The following is a 16,921-nucleotide window of genomic DNA, read 5'->3' on the forward strand; positions in this document are numbered from 1 at the left end:
CCTCAGAAGCAAACATTCTGTTTAAAGACATGGTTTTCATTAACACGAAGTTTTATGCTTCTGTTTGACTACTGTTTTGATAGGATTTTCAGGTAATTCCATTTTAATTTGTAGAAGATTAGACAGATTTATTCAGGCAGTGAGGAACTCAGTCATCTTGTAATAATCTAGGTAACAAGTAAAATAACTTCCACACAGCATTTTTTGTTTAACAGACTTTAAAGTGATTATTTCTGTAGTAATAATGGTGTGCCCACTACCTTGCAGATATTTGAGCAGATAGATCCTTACCTCAAATAATTTTTTCTCACTTGCTCTGGTTTTGTACATTCTTGCAACTCTTATTTGTCTGTTTTTCTGTGGCTTTCTAGGAGCATGGGTGGTAGCATGTTGTCCATGGCTGGTAGACAGCTGAGTTTTGTGAGCACTGCCCAGCAGATCGCCCATCCAGACTGAAGTTCTGTGCTGGTTATTTTCACTGCTATTCTTCAGTGTGCCTGCTCAGTGATAACACTGGTGCTTTTTTTTGTAAAGCAAAACGGTTCCTTTGAAACCTGCTGAGCTACATGAGATCAAGAAGCAGCTGATGTCACTGCTAATGGCCATTTTTTCTGGTTTTTAATTTTTAAATATTTCTTAGACTTACTGCATATATTTTGTCATCTTCTTTCCTTTCAACAGGATAGTCTCAATACATTTCATTAAAACTCCATTTTTCAGCATTTTACTTTTAACTTATTGTTACATAAACATTTTATTTAGTACTCAATGTAATGAGTTAAACTCCTCCTCTGTAATTTGTATTTCACTGGAGTTAGAGTTGGGATGAATTTGCCTCCTCTTCTGTTTTTAACAGTCTTAGTCAGCTTATCAAAATAAATAAATCAGGTTAGATTTTCTTCTGATTTTTCTAAGTCCTAGGGAGAAATATTTCTGAAAAAGTGCCAAAATGATGGCTCTCATTTTCTGACTGATCTAATGATTTCTGGAGCAAATTATTCAACTGTGTAAAAGACAGACCCAGAGTCCTCTGCTAAATCCTGATCATTCAGACTTCATGCCAAAAACTAAACCAATATCTCAAACCGTATTATTTTTTTCTGGCTCCCCTAAGAAAATCAGCCCAATCTGGGCTGGGTACAGAGCACTTCTCTGTTTAAACAGCCTGAGTGTAATCAGAGTTGCACCTTATCCCTTGGTGTGGTACTAATGTGACCCATATTTCTACTAAAGTTCATTCTGTCTTGACCTGTCAAGCCGAGTTTGGCTTCTTTCCAAACCTTTCTTGGCATAAGCACAGACTAAGCAAATTGAGGACTTTGGACAATGTTTCTGGAGCAACAGATAATGCTTTATCCTATTCGTTACTAATTTAATGCTGGTGATCCATCCTTTCTCTCCTTGAATTAACACTCTGGTTTGTACCTTTGTCTGATGCATCTGCCTTGGTAATCTGGAGCCTTCCCCACACAACAGTCCAATTTTCACAACCAAAACCCTTCCTAGAATTCAGGAGTGTGATAATGTCTGCCAGTTAGCTGGAGAAAAGCACACAACTCTGTAGTTGCATGGGATTTGAGGGAGACAAGTCCAGAGTGATTTATGGAAGTGAATTGCCCTCTTTAGAGAGGTGACAGCAGTGGCATTTGTTACTCATCAACAAAACTGATTTCCTAATCCACTATGCACATCAGAAAAGACCAAAAGAGGAATATGTCAAGATGAGATATATATACAGCAGCTCTACCTTACTGGGTTTTGCATAACAGATCAGCACGAAGTTGTGATGAGCAAATCTGCATGTTCTTTCTGATACATCACTTACAAGCCAGAGTCTTGTCAGGTTCCTACTTGGAATCCAAATTACAGTTAATTCGGTAAAGCTGTTGAGCTAATACCAATGTTGCTTTTATGATGTAAGCTCACAGAAAAAAAAAAAAAAAAAACAGTGCAGATGTCAAAGCTACCTGATGCCACTTGCACCGTCTTGAAACATTTGGAAATAGGTGATATAGAAATCTCTGTCTGCAAGATGAGCTTTCCACGGGTGTCTGTTTGTCCAGGCAAGTGTGGCCCTTGTGAGACTTCAGAGCCCTGGTGAAATGGAGTAGCTCAGCTAGGAACAAGCCCCCCTACACAAACATGCATGGTACGGAGATTTCACGTGTTGGCCTTTACATAAGGCAGCACAACCATGCAGAGCAGAGCTGGGCTGTGACAGCAGTCCTGAACCTGTATTAATGAGTCCTTGACTCTATGGTGCCGAGACAGTCACCCTCCTTCCTCTTGTGGCATTTAATCCAGGTAAAGGTCACTCGGGAGCCTCTGCACCATGCCAACTTACGCATCTAGATAACCATGATGCATATTAGCAGGGGGCATAATTGACACTAGTATGTCGCTAAGTTTTAATTACATTGCTTACATTAGAAAAGTACTAAGAGGCAGAAAAATCTGTCTTGTCTTGTCATCTGAAAATGGTTCAGGTTTGTTTGTTTCTTTTAATGCATCCTTGCAAACATTTTAATAGGTCTGAAGCATTTTTTTCCTTAATAAATTAGGTTTATTTGGGGATATTTTACACGTGACCATGTCAACACATGGCTAATATTCATAACTACTTATTCACTAATATGAATAATTTCATGCATGAAGTCAAACTGGAAATTGATAAACTTGTGAAAAAGTCCAGCACAAATCAGAAACAGCTGAGACACGAAGAGTAGGAAACCTGTGTTGGATATGTTTAAGATTTTACTTTTGACTGGCTTTCACAGAAGCAGCTCTAGAGCACCAATAATTTGGGGCATAATTTAGGTCATTTATTCTTCTAAATACCTGAATATGAGAGGAGAAGTGAGGTAAGAGGAAGCAATTATAAGTCCACATTCAATGTCCAGAAAACCTAGCTTCAAAGATGTACTTTTTTGTCATTAAAACATTTACAGTAGCATAAGTATATAATTCTCCTTTTTAGGACCCAGCTATCAGGCTTCAGGATACAACTTCAATGCCTATGAATGGAGGAGTCCTAAACAGAGGGGCAGCTTATCCCCTCCAAGCAGACCACGAAACCACCCATTCCATGACCCAGTACTGAGTGATGAGGAATGGGACCGACCTACAGCAAGCAGGTAGGTTCTTGTACAAGTTTCTGTTTTGTTATTGGCGGCTGTAGCAGTGCCTCAAAAAGGGACACGTTGTCTAGAATGAAATTATGTTTTTCTAACTCAGCTGTAGCAGTTCTTCCTTTAAATATAAGATATGGTATACTTTATGGAACTTATCAGAGTAGATGAATGACATTTGTCAAAGATTATGATGCTAAAACCAAGGCATATATTTATTCTGAGTTACTTAAAAAATAAAAAAATAAAGTAGGGCATTCCCTTGGGTAAGCTTCAAAAATTAATTGCTCTGTTTTCCACTTCACAAAAATAACCCTGTAAGAGGAAGTGGACAAAGACAACCAGCATGTTAATCTTGTCTTCCATGAAAATTCTTCATTTTGGTTTTGGCAAAGAAGCAGGTATTACAGCCTTCTTCCAGAAATGCTTTAGAGCTCTGCAGTGGTTCAGTGGGAGAACAAAGTGACCGTAGTAGAAATATCTTGTCCAAAGCTATGCATGGGCATGCATATTTTCTGCCTTGCATTCCTCTTCTGAGAAGTAAATCCCCTCTTCAGTGAATTCCTCTGCAGGCAGAAGAATTTTCTGAGGGAAAAAGACTTGGTTGATATTGCTCAGAGGCAGCAAAAAATGCAAAAATAAAATAAAATAAAATATAGGAATCTCTTCTTCTTTGTTCTAACGATGATCCAGCAGTGGAACCACTACAGAGACCTGGGTGATAATTCCTGCCCAATAAGTGCTTCCTCAGAGAAAGGCAGACAGACAGCACAGAAAGATTTCAGTGCTCTTTATACCTGTTGTCAAGACTTGCAGACATGCACATCTTTAGTTAGAAATACAGTTTCTTGTCATAGCAACATGATGAGCCTGAAGTCTCAGTTTGTGACAAATTCAAGCTTAGTACTACAGAAAACCGTTCTCATATAACGCTACAGGATAAGGGTCCTTTAAGATTGTGAATCAAGGCAGGACTTACATGGCAATGCAGCTTTTCAGGAGCTGAATGCTAAATCCTCTGATAGAGCAGATTGCCCAGTGGCATTTTGTCTGGAGACAAGTCTGTCAAGATGATAGCTGAGATCTGGGCAAGTGTAAATACTCACCCTTTACCCAGCTCCTTTGGTCCCTACTGGCCAGAAGCATATCAGAAGTTTTCATAGGCTGTTAGTGGACAACATTTAATAAAGGAAGTGAATGTCGTTTTCTTCATACTTCCCATTCTTAACAAGTTACTGTCTTTAATTTGAGAACAGTAATTTTATCCACAGCACTTGATGGTGCTCCTATACCAAGTAGGGGAGAATTTGGGAAGGGTACATCTGTTTTTCCTGCCTGTTAGAGGGGTCTCCAGAAAAACACCTCTTCTCTGCCCCTAGCTAAACATTCTGTCTTGTTCTCTAACACTAAAAAGTAATTTTTTCTTACCTTTATTTTGTGTAGCACAGCTTCCAAGAATATGTGGCAACAGAAGGAGACTGAGACATTGGGAGACAATCAAGAAAACCATTTAAAGCAAACTTCTGTAGAAAGGTCAGGGGGAGAGAGCATCAGGAGCGTGAAGAAAGAGGGCAAGCTGTGGAAAGGTGCCTCTGGTGGGCAAAGGAAAGGTGGGGGACAGCTGGAAGAGTGGAATACTCCCAGGTAGGAAAACAAAGAGTGCACAGGAGTGAAATCCAACTGGACTGGGGCAGAGGGAAGGGAGAGATGGAAGCAAGTAAAAACAGTTAAAAGGAGAAAAAGGAGAAAAAATGGGTGAAAGCAGAAGGCACATCACTAACATGCCACTGAGTGACAATGACATTGCAGTTGGCATGTGAGTGAAACCAGAGCAGAAACTGCTCTGTAGCCTTGTTTCTACCTACCACTGACAGGTAGGACAAGTCAGTTACAGTTCCTGCTCCAGGGAAAATGTTTTGCTTTTTAAAACATTACCTACAGGAGTGAGTGTGCCAGATCCTAGAATACTCTATCACCTCCTGATGGAGGAAAAAAAAAAGTGGGGAGTGGCAGGGGAACACTCAGTCTCTTGCATGTCAATAAGAACCAAATCACAGGCACCTGTGGTTTCATATCTGTCCCACTACCTCTCCTTCAGCACTTTTGTGTATCTAAATTCCTGATGGCTCTTTGAATGAGCATCCATTTGAGAACCAAATATATTTGTTACAGCTCAAACAATATTTCACATGACATAAAATCAATCTCTCGGGTTTTGTTTCAGGGAAAACAAATTAGATGAGAAATGATTTGGAATCTCTTTTTTTTTTTTTTTTTTTGATGCAGCAGCTCAGCTACAAATCAGTTTATTAATGTGGCTATAATGGAGATGAAAAAGTTGAGCATTTCACACAAGAGACAAGACTCAGGGAAAAATCAAAAGAGGAGGTGAGGGGACCCAAAAGAGGAATTGTTCCAGCCAAAAGGAGGTCCAGACTTACAGGCATCATCATTTCAGGTTTCACTGGAGTCAGAAGGAATGGAGATCCTGTTCTAGAAAGCCCAGCCTTTGCCGTCACAGGCATACAATCCTGTTCATTAACTCAAGCTCCATTCTATGTTACAATATTAGTATCCAATACAAAGAAGGTATTGGATTGGATTAATTTGTCGATGTTCGATGTTAGCAGTTAAAAAAAACTACTTAGGCTGATTGAAAGAGCTAATTTCAGAAGTTAAGGATCTTTCCAAAACCGTGTTTTAAATATTTTCTTATCTTGCCTGGGAGGAATTGCATCTGTGCTCTGAGTAGGTATTCTCACCATTTCTGTCTCTATTGCAATATCTCAGCAGTGACACTGATGCTAGCTGGAGAATCATTGCAATAAGAGATCCAGACGGCTGGCCATTGCCTGCCTGACTGATCGTAGCTGTAAGAAAGCATCTCTGAGGCAGAGTATCATGTGGGAAGCATTCAAGCTGTTGTTGGTTGTGCTGGGCAATTCCTCTATTTAAAAGCTATTATGTTAACAGTGCTACATTCGTGCTGTTCTCAGTAATACACAGTTCGTCAAGCAAGGCCTCAGATGCTTCCATGACAGTGTTTGCTCTGTTTATGTTAAGCATCTCTAGCTGCAGTCCATGGGCAGCTGCTCCAAAGTAACAGCTTGCTGCCACCAAAAGGGCAATTTTTGTTCTTTCCGTCCCTCATCCTTCCCCTGTGCCTGTCACATCAGTTGGTACGTAAAATGACTGGAGCAGTTTCTGTTGTGGCAGTCAGGTGGGGTAAACTGATAATGATAAATGCTGCTTAGACTGAATCAGGTGAAAACACCACCCCCCCTCTTTTGCAAGATGCTGTTTGTCAAACTGGGGCTCTTTTCATGTTCCCTGAGAGAAGTCTGTGAGGTTGAAAGCGACTGCCAGGCTGTGAGAAGACTTGTGTCCAGGCTCTGCATGTCCAGCAACCTCCCCACTCTCCTGCCTACCTACCGTAACCTTCTGTCATTCAAGTTGCAATCTGTGGCAAGGCACATGTGTAAAATATATTTTCAAGAGGAAAAAAATAAAAATAAAACACCTTTTTTAACCTCTCATTGTAAATCTAGCTTCGCAGGTACCCATGATAACACCGAGGCTGACCAGGAGGAAAACTTCTGGTCTCAGGCTCTGGAGGATTTAGAGACCTGTGGCCAGTCAGGAATTCTGAGGGAACTAGAGGTAGAACAATCTTAACCTTTCTTTCCGATTATAGAGAAATATAATGGTTTTGGTTTGGTTTACATTCATTTTATTTTCTCCTTTTTTTCTTTTAATTTGCACTAATCACACCAATTCATTTAAAAGCTTTAACCCCTCTCCACAGGACAAGGCTGACAGGCGTCTGTCTTTGAGAAACATGACTCTCTTGGTACCTACCATTTACGTTTATATTTTTTGCTTGTGCAGCTGCCTCCCCCGCCCCTAACCAGAGCTATTTTTCTTTTGTACAATGCAACTGAAATTCTATAAAACATGTTCACCCCAGAGCTTTTGACTTGTAGCTTCTGCTGTGCATACCACTGGGGCTGTCTGCACAGGCAGCAAATGGCGCAGAACTTCCTAAGTGGGCACATCTTTCCTGCAGCAATGCATCCCCTTCTCTGATGGCCGCTTTACGCAGCTTTTCTGAGCATGTTTTAGGTTGTCTTTTAAACTGAAACTTAATTTGATTAAGATGAACATAAAAGAAAATCGTCTTCTCAAAACGTTCTTCTCAAAAAGTTTGGCTATAATCTTACCATGCTGAAAAAAAAAAAATCCTGCTAATGTGAGAAGTGTTTGTTATACAGTAAATTCTTCATGATGCAACAAATTTCACCCTGAAATTTATTGCAAATCTAACCGTGCTTCATGTTAGATTGTATGTGGAGTGGGGTTGGGGAAGAGGCAGAGTAACTTTGAGTCTTTATTTTTGTAATCACCTTTTCTCTAAGTTCTCTTATCGGAACAATTAAGATTATACTGCCACTTAAAGCCGTGGGATGAAAGGTCCTAAAATATTTTCTTTTATGTTCTTTTAAATTCCTGGAGCTGCGAAACTGGCAGAATCTCATTTTCATTTTTATGTTACATGAAGTCCTGTAGCAGCCAGGAGGAATGTGAATGGCATAACTGGGTGAAAGTCTTTCAGTTCAGATTAATTTATTTCCTTCAGATTTATGGCTTCTGTATTGCATGTGTGGGTAGCAAAATGTGATTCTCATGTATTTGTTATTGCAAACCAGAGAAAAGCAGGAGAAAATGTTATATGGGTTTAATTCCGTAGTTAGATATGGTTTGGTACCACAGGCTTCTCATGCAGTTTTCAATATTCAGAGCACAATAAAAGGATATGGAAGTAGGCAATTCAGAAGTGGAAATGGATCATTCAGGATGACCAGAATTCAGTTACTTCAAGAGGCTGAGTCTTCCTCAGCCTTTTACAAAAGTCAAATTCTGAACTGCAGGTGCTGTATCATTTAGAGCATCATCTTCTTGCACAACCCACAGATCTGAAAAGAAAGCGAGACCAATTCAGTGTGACAGGATGCTGAGAATGGCGATGCCTCTGTTTTATGAAGTACCATCGCGTAGTCAAGGACTCCTTCTCATTTTTCATTTCAAGGTCTTCAGCCAAAGAGCAAAGAAAACTGTTGTTTGCCAAGTCCTCCAGCTGCTTTTGCTCCATCAGGGTGTAATATCCGTCATTTCAGAGCACAGGAGAGACTATTAAAGCTAGAATAGATTACCTTGTAGTGAAAGTAGTGCTGGAGCTGGGAAAAAGACGGGTGACAGACGTGGTCATCAGAGTCAGAAGCAAACGTTTCTTTGCCTGTTTTTCTCCTATTTTTCCCCACTTCATTTTCACTTCTCATTTTCAAGCAGGCTGCCTGCATCCTGTCCCAGTCAGAGTTCAGCTTATGGCCGTTTAATTTCCCATTTCACTTGTCCATCAGTGCCAGGGAGAACAAACAGGAAATTCAGTGTACCCCATGCTGTCAGCAGCAACAGGCTGCACGGCTGTATGGTGGCAGTGCCAAAGCACTTCCACCTCCCGTTCCCTCAAGCAGAAATTCTTTCACAACAGAGGAGCCTCCTTGCTGTGCACGAGTACTTTTCCTGTCAGTCCGTTCCACCCAGTGGATGAGATGACTCCTGTTGTCTTCGTTCAAGATTTCACGCTCTGCATCTTCTTTCATGTAACATAAAAGGATAGCTTTTACTGAGACAGGGGGTTGTATCTCTGAGGTAATAGTGCTAGCTGAGGTAGTTACTCTTGCAATGTGCATTTTTGCATAATGCACATTATGCAAAAGGTCTTTCAGAGCAGGGAGCTTACCTGTGCTCAGTTTCCCCCGTTCAGGCACTGTCCCTGCCAGTGCTGAGTCTAGTGCTGCCTTCACACTCTGCTGACTTTTTTTTCCGCCTTGTACACCCACTCTGTCTTGTAAACATCCTCCTATAGATCCAATTCCAACAAATGTAATTATGCCACAACTTACGTGTCATTTTATTTACATGTCAAATGTTTTAAATAAACAGTTATACTATGCACTCTTCAGTCCTGCCTGCCAGGAGACTAGCTTAGCAGCATAGCCATTCCAGTGCTCAGTATTTTAGTTGGAAATGCCATCTGAAAACTTTTGCCTGTAGGGTTTTGTTACTGTTGTTGTGTTTTGTTGTGGTTCTGTATTTTATAGTGACTTGCAAGCAGATTGAACATCTGTCTTCTTGCCTTTTGCTGTGCCCTGAGTGATTGTGTTTTAACAAAAAATAGAGAAGTTTTTCTTACTGCTATGAATTAACCGCTTACTTAACCCACATTCTGTGTTAAAAATTAACCTGTTCATTAATGCTCTAGGCCACAATTATGTCAGGAAGTACAATGAGTTTGAATCATGAAAACCCACAACCTCGTAGCCAGCTGGGAAGACAAGCCAGCTTCCAGGAAAGAAGCACTGTAAGGCCACATTACAGTCAAACTACTCGTAGCAACACATTGCCATCAGATGTGGGGAGAAAGTCCATGGTTATGAGAAAATTTAAGCAAGAAATGAAAGAAATCATGTCACCAACTCCTGTGGAGTTACACAAGGTCTGTAATTTTTCTTCTGACAGTTTTGAAATAATATATTCAGCATAGGGAATCTAATTATGTATGGCAATACAGTAAGCACTTTTTATAATGGCTCCACAGATGTAATTCTGGGGCCATGCATATTAGTTCGTACAAAAACATTAATGATATATCCTTATGGGGAAAACAAACAAATAAGATGCATCCTTGTCTACTATTTACTTTTGCAACAAATTCTCAAAAGGGACTGCTCTTTTGCAAGGAGGATCCACTGGTAATTTGAATTGACAATACCAATAACTCATCTCTGCAAAATGTGTTCATTAAAAAAAAAAAAACAAAGTTTAATCTCTAGAAAATACTTTTCTTTAGAAAATTACTCAGGGGGGTTTGGGGCTCCCATTGGTCCTTCTTCAAATTAACACTCATTTTGAATCAAGTACATGATACTCGATGTATACAATATAGAATGTACTTCAAATTAGCTATTGTTTCACGTCTCTTTATAATTCCTTTGCTATAAAAAGGATTTTAAAATTTCAGCCTATGCAACTTTTCACTGGTCAAGACTGTTGAAGTCACACAGAGATATTAAGGTGGCTCTACACCCCAAGGAAGTAATGGATAAATTATCTTTAAATATGCACAGTAAATGCCATGCTGGTTGAAATCTCAAGCCCAGTAATGCCATAACAGCAACCAGATCCCAAAACTGTGGGGAATGTTACAATGCTCTTCTCCTTGATGGGAATGAGCATCCCATCTCCTGCACCATTTTCTTCTTGAAGGTCTGAGTTTTTCCCAGAGAGGAGACAGAAGCATGGAGAAAGTTCTTTTAAAGGTCACGTGACATCACTCTAAAGAGGGTTGGTTTGCTTTTTAGTCCCTGCAGGTTTCATAGAACCATGGAATGGTTTGGGTTGGAAGGGGCCTTAAAGCCCACCCAGCTCCAAGCCCCTGCCATGGCAGGGACACCTCCCACCAGACCAGGTTGCCCAAAGCCCCATCCAGCCTGGCCTTGAGCACCTCCAGGGATGGGGCACCCACAGCCTCTGAGTTTAGTTCACAGTTCATTCAGTTTAGCTTAGTAAGGTAGTGTCTCAGTGAGTATGTGCTAAACGAATGTTTATAGAAGATATTGGAGAGTGGATCTTGCATTTGGACAATGAATAAATTGTCGATGTAAGTAGTCAATAGGGTGTGTTGTGATAGTTTTAAGCTATTTGTATTTCCAGCTTGATATGAAGTGATTAATGGGGTTGGTTACTGTGCTCAGTTTTCTGGAGTGGAAAGTAAATGTGAGATAAAAGATGAAACTACACCAGCAGGCATTAAATGGTGCACTCACATTCAGCAAAGATATTTCTGTGGATTATAAAACCAGCCTTTCATGATTGATGAAACAAATCTTTTGCTGGAGAGGAAGTCAGCTCGCTACTAATGAGTTAGTGCTGTATTAGAGCTGCTAGCTCTTAAGTACTGGTCAGTAAAAAATACCCTGTGCTAGAGATTTTTTTTTTTTTTTTTTACTATTTTTTGTTGTTGTTGTAAAGATTGCTGTGATCTTCCATTTAAGTAATTTTTGTGTTTTGTTGAGACAATGTACCTGCTTTTTCATGGTCTGCTGAAGTGATGTTGAGTTTGCTTACACTGTTTGTTCTGTCATGAAGTCATTTCCTTTCTAAAAGTCTAAAAGTCAAACTTGCACTATAGTTTACAATCTTTAATCCAGTCATTTAAGAAAAATAGAAACCTGTGACTGGATCTTATGGGCCAGTTCACTAAAGTATGTTTATACCCCTATGATGACACAGGCAGGTTAACCCAGGCATCATGGGCTGGTTTTATATTTATGCTTATCTTAGTAAGTTCTTCCTCGTTAGTTTTCTTACTGGTTCTTGTGTAGCAATGTGCCTTTTACTTTCTCTTCCCTCCTTAATTTTTGACATAGACCTCTAGTTTAACATGAATAACCTGTTCAGTTTCTGTTTCTTAAGGAAAATTTGTCCAGTCGGTTTTCCAAAACAGCTGCAGTGCCTCAAGAATGACTGGGAATTCAATGTCAGAGAAATTCCTCAATTTAAGTATTTTTTGTAACAAGTTTTGCTGGCTAATGTGCTCTGCCCTCTTGCAGGCAAATGTCTCAATCATTTGGGCCACTGACAGGGCAACAAATGAACTAATAACTGCTTTGGAAAACTGTGATGGTATAAGCAGTCCTTGAAATACAAGCTAAGATAGAGCTTGCCTAAGACTTACTTCAGTGAGACATTCAAGCATGTCCACAACTGTACCCTGCTGAGTTTTCGTAGTGCCTGCAGCAGGACAGTGCAGGTGCTTATTTACTACCTCAGTGCAATGATTTTGCTCATGTGTTGAGTCAGGACCTACGTGCCCTACAGATCAGAATTCATACCTTAGTTTGATTACAGTGGGATGGGCCGACCAAGGAAGATGTTCCACTGTTTTTCATAACCTGATTGGGAGAGAGGTACAATATTTCATTGTAGCTCTCATTGTAGCAATATTTCATTGAAGGAAAAGCCACACATAAAAACCGAAATGCATAAATTGCTGGTCTAGCTGTATATGGTAAGCGAGAATAAGACTGGATAAAACTCCTCAGGCTATAAACACAGATGAGTAAGTTATGTTACCAGCTTGTCCTTCTCAGAAGCGTACTTGTCAGAAGGGTAACACAGCCCTGAGAATTATTTTACTTAATGCTGCAAACCTTGCAGCAAGTTAACCTGAATTCATCACTGCTATTCCTTAACTTCACTGCATTGTATTCATCAAACAATTATTTTAACTACTTTTGTCCTGAGGAAGCTAGGATTGAGACGTGTCGTACAGATCTCTTAAAACATTTATTCTAGATAGTTTAATCAGCAGCATTTAATTTAGCTGAACACCATATAGCTACCCAGATTGAATTAATGCCTTTATTTGATTTTATCTACTTAGGTAAGCATATAGATTAATGTTTTTCTTAAAATCGTAACAGACCATTTTTAAAAGTTGCATAGACCAAGCATTCCTCTGAGAGCAAAAATATGCTCAAGACATAAGATAATTTTTCAACATTATTGCTGCAAGTAGGCATTAACCTAACATTACCATTGGTTAAAATTTCTCAATATCTAATCTATGCAAGACATATAAATTTAAATTAAACATTTTTCCTCTAGAATTGAGAGGGAGGAGAGGCACAGAAACTAGCTCAAAACCTGTAAGCCTCTGCTTAAAATTTGTAACTATTTAATTGCTTATGAAATATGAATTAAATTTCCATTTCAGCTTTCCTTTCCCCTTAGGCTCCTAATGCAAATTTAAAAGTCTAACAAATCATCTACAATTGAGATTTTGCTATTGAGGTCAAAACTTCCAAACAGTGTTGATCAAAGTGCATATAATACATAGGAAGATCTAGGTGTTCCATGAATTGCCTACAACCTCATCCCCTCCAGATTGGCTGCATTAGTGGCAAATGAAGAAAGAAACCTGTGTGGTTAAGGCTTTGCCCATATTCATTATTAAATAAAAATCAGAGTATTTCAGGTAGCAGTGTTTTTTTTTTCTCTGAGATTCTCTTTTAGAAATATATGCTGCCGTAAAAAGAAGTAGCCCTAATGCTCATGTGGAATGGCACTTCTGTAGACCTGCAGAGCAGAACTTGTGCATATTTTGTTTACTGTTAGACCACATACTAAGGATAGGAAAAAAGGCAACACTGTCCTAGAGCATTTAACTAGGACCACCGCCTGTAGTGCCTGCAGAATTGTTGTCCGCTCTGTCGTGGCTTTGGCAAGGTCTTGACTGTAACAGAGTGCCCAGTTTGGGGTCTGAAAGATAAAGAGGGATGTTGTCCTACCAAGCAGAGCCCAGAGAAAAACACTCCCTGTTTCACATATCTGCAGAGGAGAGAATAAAGTGATTTCCTCGTTCTTTGTGGCTAGCAGCAGGCTTAAGTCTCAGCAAGGGTGATTTAGTTTAGACAGAGGGAAAATAGCTGAAGCACTGGAAGGGATTACTTTAATAGACTGTGGGGTTTCCATCAGTGGAGATTTTAAGAAGCAGGACAGATAAATGTCTTTCAGAAATGGGTTAGATGCAGTTGATCCTGCCTTACAGCAAGAGTAGAGCCTAAATGACTTCAGAGAGCCCTGTTTCGTATGGTTTAGTACTTCCTCTGAGGTTGGATCCACCTCCACTTAACTCCAGGGCCTGAAGGAAGAGGGAGGAGAAAAGAAAAGGAACGAGTGGGAAGTTCCTTTTAAAAAATGGTGCCATCTGTGCCAGAAGAACATGGTATTTTAAGTCTTGTCTCCTCTTAGGCCTTGTATCCTGGTTTTATGTTTAGTTTTCAAGGCTTCTTTACGAAGCAGTTAACAGGAAGCATTCCTACCCTTCATGACAGTGTGGAAAATAAGTTATTTATAAGAGGATTTCTGTCTTGGTACAGTGCTAATTATTTTTACCTCATGCCAGGAAAAGCACACAAATCTGTCAATTAACAAAATAAATCTCCCTCCTTCTTTATTTTTTGTTTTCTGGAGAGGGGAGTGTGGGAGCAATTGTTTTTAGTCTTGTGATACTGTTCGTCTTGTGGCACATCCACAGCAGCTTCAAACATACTTCAGACCAAACAATGTTAGATGGGCTGTGGTATCACAAACAAATGCCTCTGTGGATAACAAATTGTTAGAGGTTTCCCAGAGTCCTGCTGACACCAGCTGTCGATACAAATTAAAATCCTTCTCAGATGAAATATATTGAATTTGCAGATGGATTTGTCAGTAGGTGAAATGCCCTTTGACTCTTAAAATGCACGCTGAGATGGATAATGAAAGCTTCACTGACAAGTTAGGTCAGGGGAAAATGGGAGCAAAGACAGCTTAAGCTCAGCGGTCACTGGGAAGTTTGAAATGGAGGTCACAGACTGAAAAAGAGAACCCGTCACTGGAAAAGAGAAGGCCTCCAGCTTAATTAACAGGACTTTAGGCATGGCTTTCTACTTCACTGTACTGTACAAAGGGAGAAAAGCGAGGGAAGAGGAAGAACAGGTGTGAAAGTCAGGGATGAATACCGTGTGTGGATATTTGTGCTTACTGCAGCATGAGGCAGAGATGTTTTCACAGCAGCCCAGCGATGCTCCATCCACTTGTACAGACAAAATGGTGCTGTCGCTACAGCAGCTGGTCTGCCCTCCTGATGTGAGAGAGAAGCAAGGGAAAAAAAAACACCCCTAAAGGAATAAAAAACTAAGTATACTTACAAAGAAGTTTCTGAATTCCGTTCTATCAAAAAACTAAAATAACAAAACTGCCTGCAAAGCACTAATTCTCCGAATGCTTGGAAAACCTCCTCCTAACAGCTTTAACTTCTATGTCCTACTGTTGAATGGCCGTCTCTTACCTCTGTAACTAACACACCTGCACTAACACAATTGGTTTTGTGCAGAATTCCCCTCCTGTGGGTCCTTCTGTAGGAGCCGTGTTTGTGCTTTCTTAGAAGTCTGCATTGTAACTCTTATACTGAGCACTGCTGAGACTGGGCCTTGCAGGGCTGGCCATCACCTGGCCAAAACAAAGAAGGCTGGCTGGGGATCAAGATGCCAGTGGTATTTGTGCCCTGTGGCAGCTCCCGAAGCCATGACACAGGTCATGGTTTGGTTTAGGCCAGGTCTTTATTACCGCACATCAGCCTTCACCATCGAAATCCCCAAATGCCAAGTCTTGTTAGCAGCACTCACACTCCTGTGATTGAATTGAGACTGTTGGCTGCAATTAAATGATCAGTTCCCTGTGGAGAGATTATATGGATAGCTTTCAGTTAATTTCTTACCCATGCCACACAAAGCCTCATCATTTGGGAAGGAGGGGGTGGAACCTGTAGCTTAAAGTAAGCTCAGCTGATTTTACAGCCTGTTTTAGACTAGATTCAGACATTTGGGGCAACTAATTACGCTCTCAGAGTCAAAAATGGAATGAGTGAATCGCAAGACATGTTGTTAAACCCCAAAGCCTACAATTAAAGAATTTACTGATTTACTTAAGAGAAACAAAACCTAATTGGCTGACCAAGCTAATGCTTTGTACTTGGGTATCCTGGTGACTAGAGAACAGGACAGCAGAAGAGTAAGATTCAGAAAAAAAAATCATGCCACAAAACATGGCGTAGAAAACACGTTTCCAGCTGTTAAGTAGAAGTGAAGAGCACTGCTTATTACTGAAGGATAAGGAAGCTTCTGAGATCCTTAATATGATGTAAAAATGGGGTCATCTCCCATATAATATTAGAAGTACCACGTAGTAGGTAAGTGGTCCCTCGAACATGAACTAAGCCTAGGAAGGAGACCTGCCAAGTGCTTGTAGAAATGTGCACATGCTTTTTTTTCCCACCTTATCATCACATCACATTACCTCCGCAGGTAACTTTGTACAAGGACACTGATGGAGAAGACTTTGGGTTTAGTGTCTCAGATGGCTTGTTGGAAAAAGGAGTGTACGTTAAAAACATTCGACCAGCGGGCCCTGGCGATCTGGGTGGTTTGAAACCATACGACAGGCTGCTGCAGGTAATGTTTCTGGCACCACACAGGTTTGGCATGAATGGCCATGACGTACAGCAGCATTTTTGTAAAAGGATTTGTAACCATACTGCATGGTGTCTGGGTATGATCTGGGTACTCAGATGTGCGTGCAGAAAACTGCGTGAAGTTGTGTCAGCACTCATTTGGAGCAACCTTATTATCCGCGTTGCTTATTATATTTTCAATGAGGAGCAGTCTTGCTATTTTTTATTTCTGCTGAGAAAGGATGTGGGGGAAATGGGAAGAAGGAAAAAAATTATCCTAATTGCTTTGTGCCACAGGCTGTATAAATCACTTAGAGCCTAGATAAGGCAGCAGCACCTCATGGTGATTTGGGCTTTTATGCAGTAGAAGTAAGAGTAGATTTTTCTCTATTATGTCACATTTATAGAAACAAATTATTTATTTCAGAACTTCAAAGGAGACATAAAAATGCTTACTGGAAAGTTAGAATTTCCCAAGGCATTTCCAGATGGATTTGTAATTTTTCCTGTTCTTGATACAGACTTGAAAATTGTTTCTGTGCTTAATCCAAGCTGCTGATCGCCATAGTTGTAATAGCGTAACACAGAGCGCCACACTTAGTGCGGTGCCAGGTTGGCTTGTGAGGGAAAAAGTTATTTATTTATTGTCAACTAGGCCAATAGAATGTTTGTATAT

At 40.2% G+C, this 16,921-nt stretch overlaps 1 protein-coding gene across 14 annotated transcripts in view; it reads left to right on the plus strand.

Annotated features, from left to right (window-relative positions):
• Positions 1 to 16,921, plus strand: part of GRIP1 (glutamate receptor interacting protein 1) — a 316,765-nt gene that overhangs the window by 297,683 nt on the left and 2,161 nt on the right. For 9 of the 14 annotated variants that reach the window (XM_084492326.1, XM_084492327.1, XM_084492329.1 and 6 more), the window contains 6 exons: positions 2,978 to 3,134; positions 4,572 to 4,772; positions 6,677 to 6,788; positions 6,934 to 6,978; positions 9,451 to 9,684; positions 16,100 to 16,246. In XM_084492326.1, coding sequence (XP_084348452.1) covers positions 2,978 to 3,134; positions 4,572 to 4,772; positions 6,677 to 6,788; positions 6,934 to 6,978; positions 9,451 to 9,684; positions 16,100 to 16,246 — 896 coding nt within the window. The remainder of the gene's footprint in view (positions 1 to 2,977; positions 3,135 to 4,571; positions 4,773 to 6,676; positions 6,789 to 6,933; positions 6,979 to 9,450; positions 9,685 to 16,099; positions 16,247 to 16,921) is intronic. The other 5 variants (XM_084492322.1, XM_084492324.1, XM_084492320.1 and 2 more) reach the window with 2 other exon arrangements.

Source organism: Aythya ferina (assembly GCF_964211825.1).
Source record: "Aythya ferina genome assembly, chromosome: 1".
Taxonomy (NCBI): domain Eukaryota; kingdom Metazoa; phylum Chordata; class Aves; order Anseriformes; family Anatidae; genus Aythya; species Aythya ferina.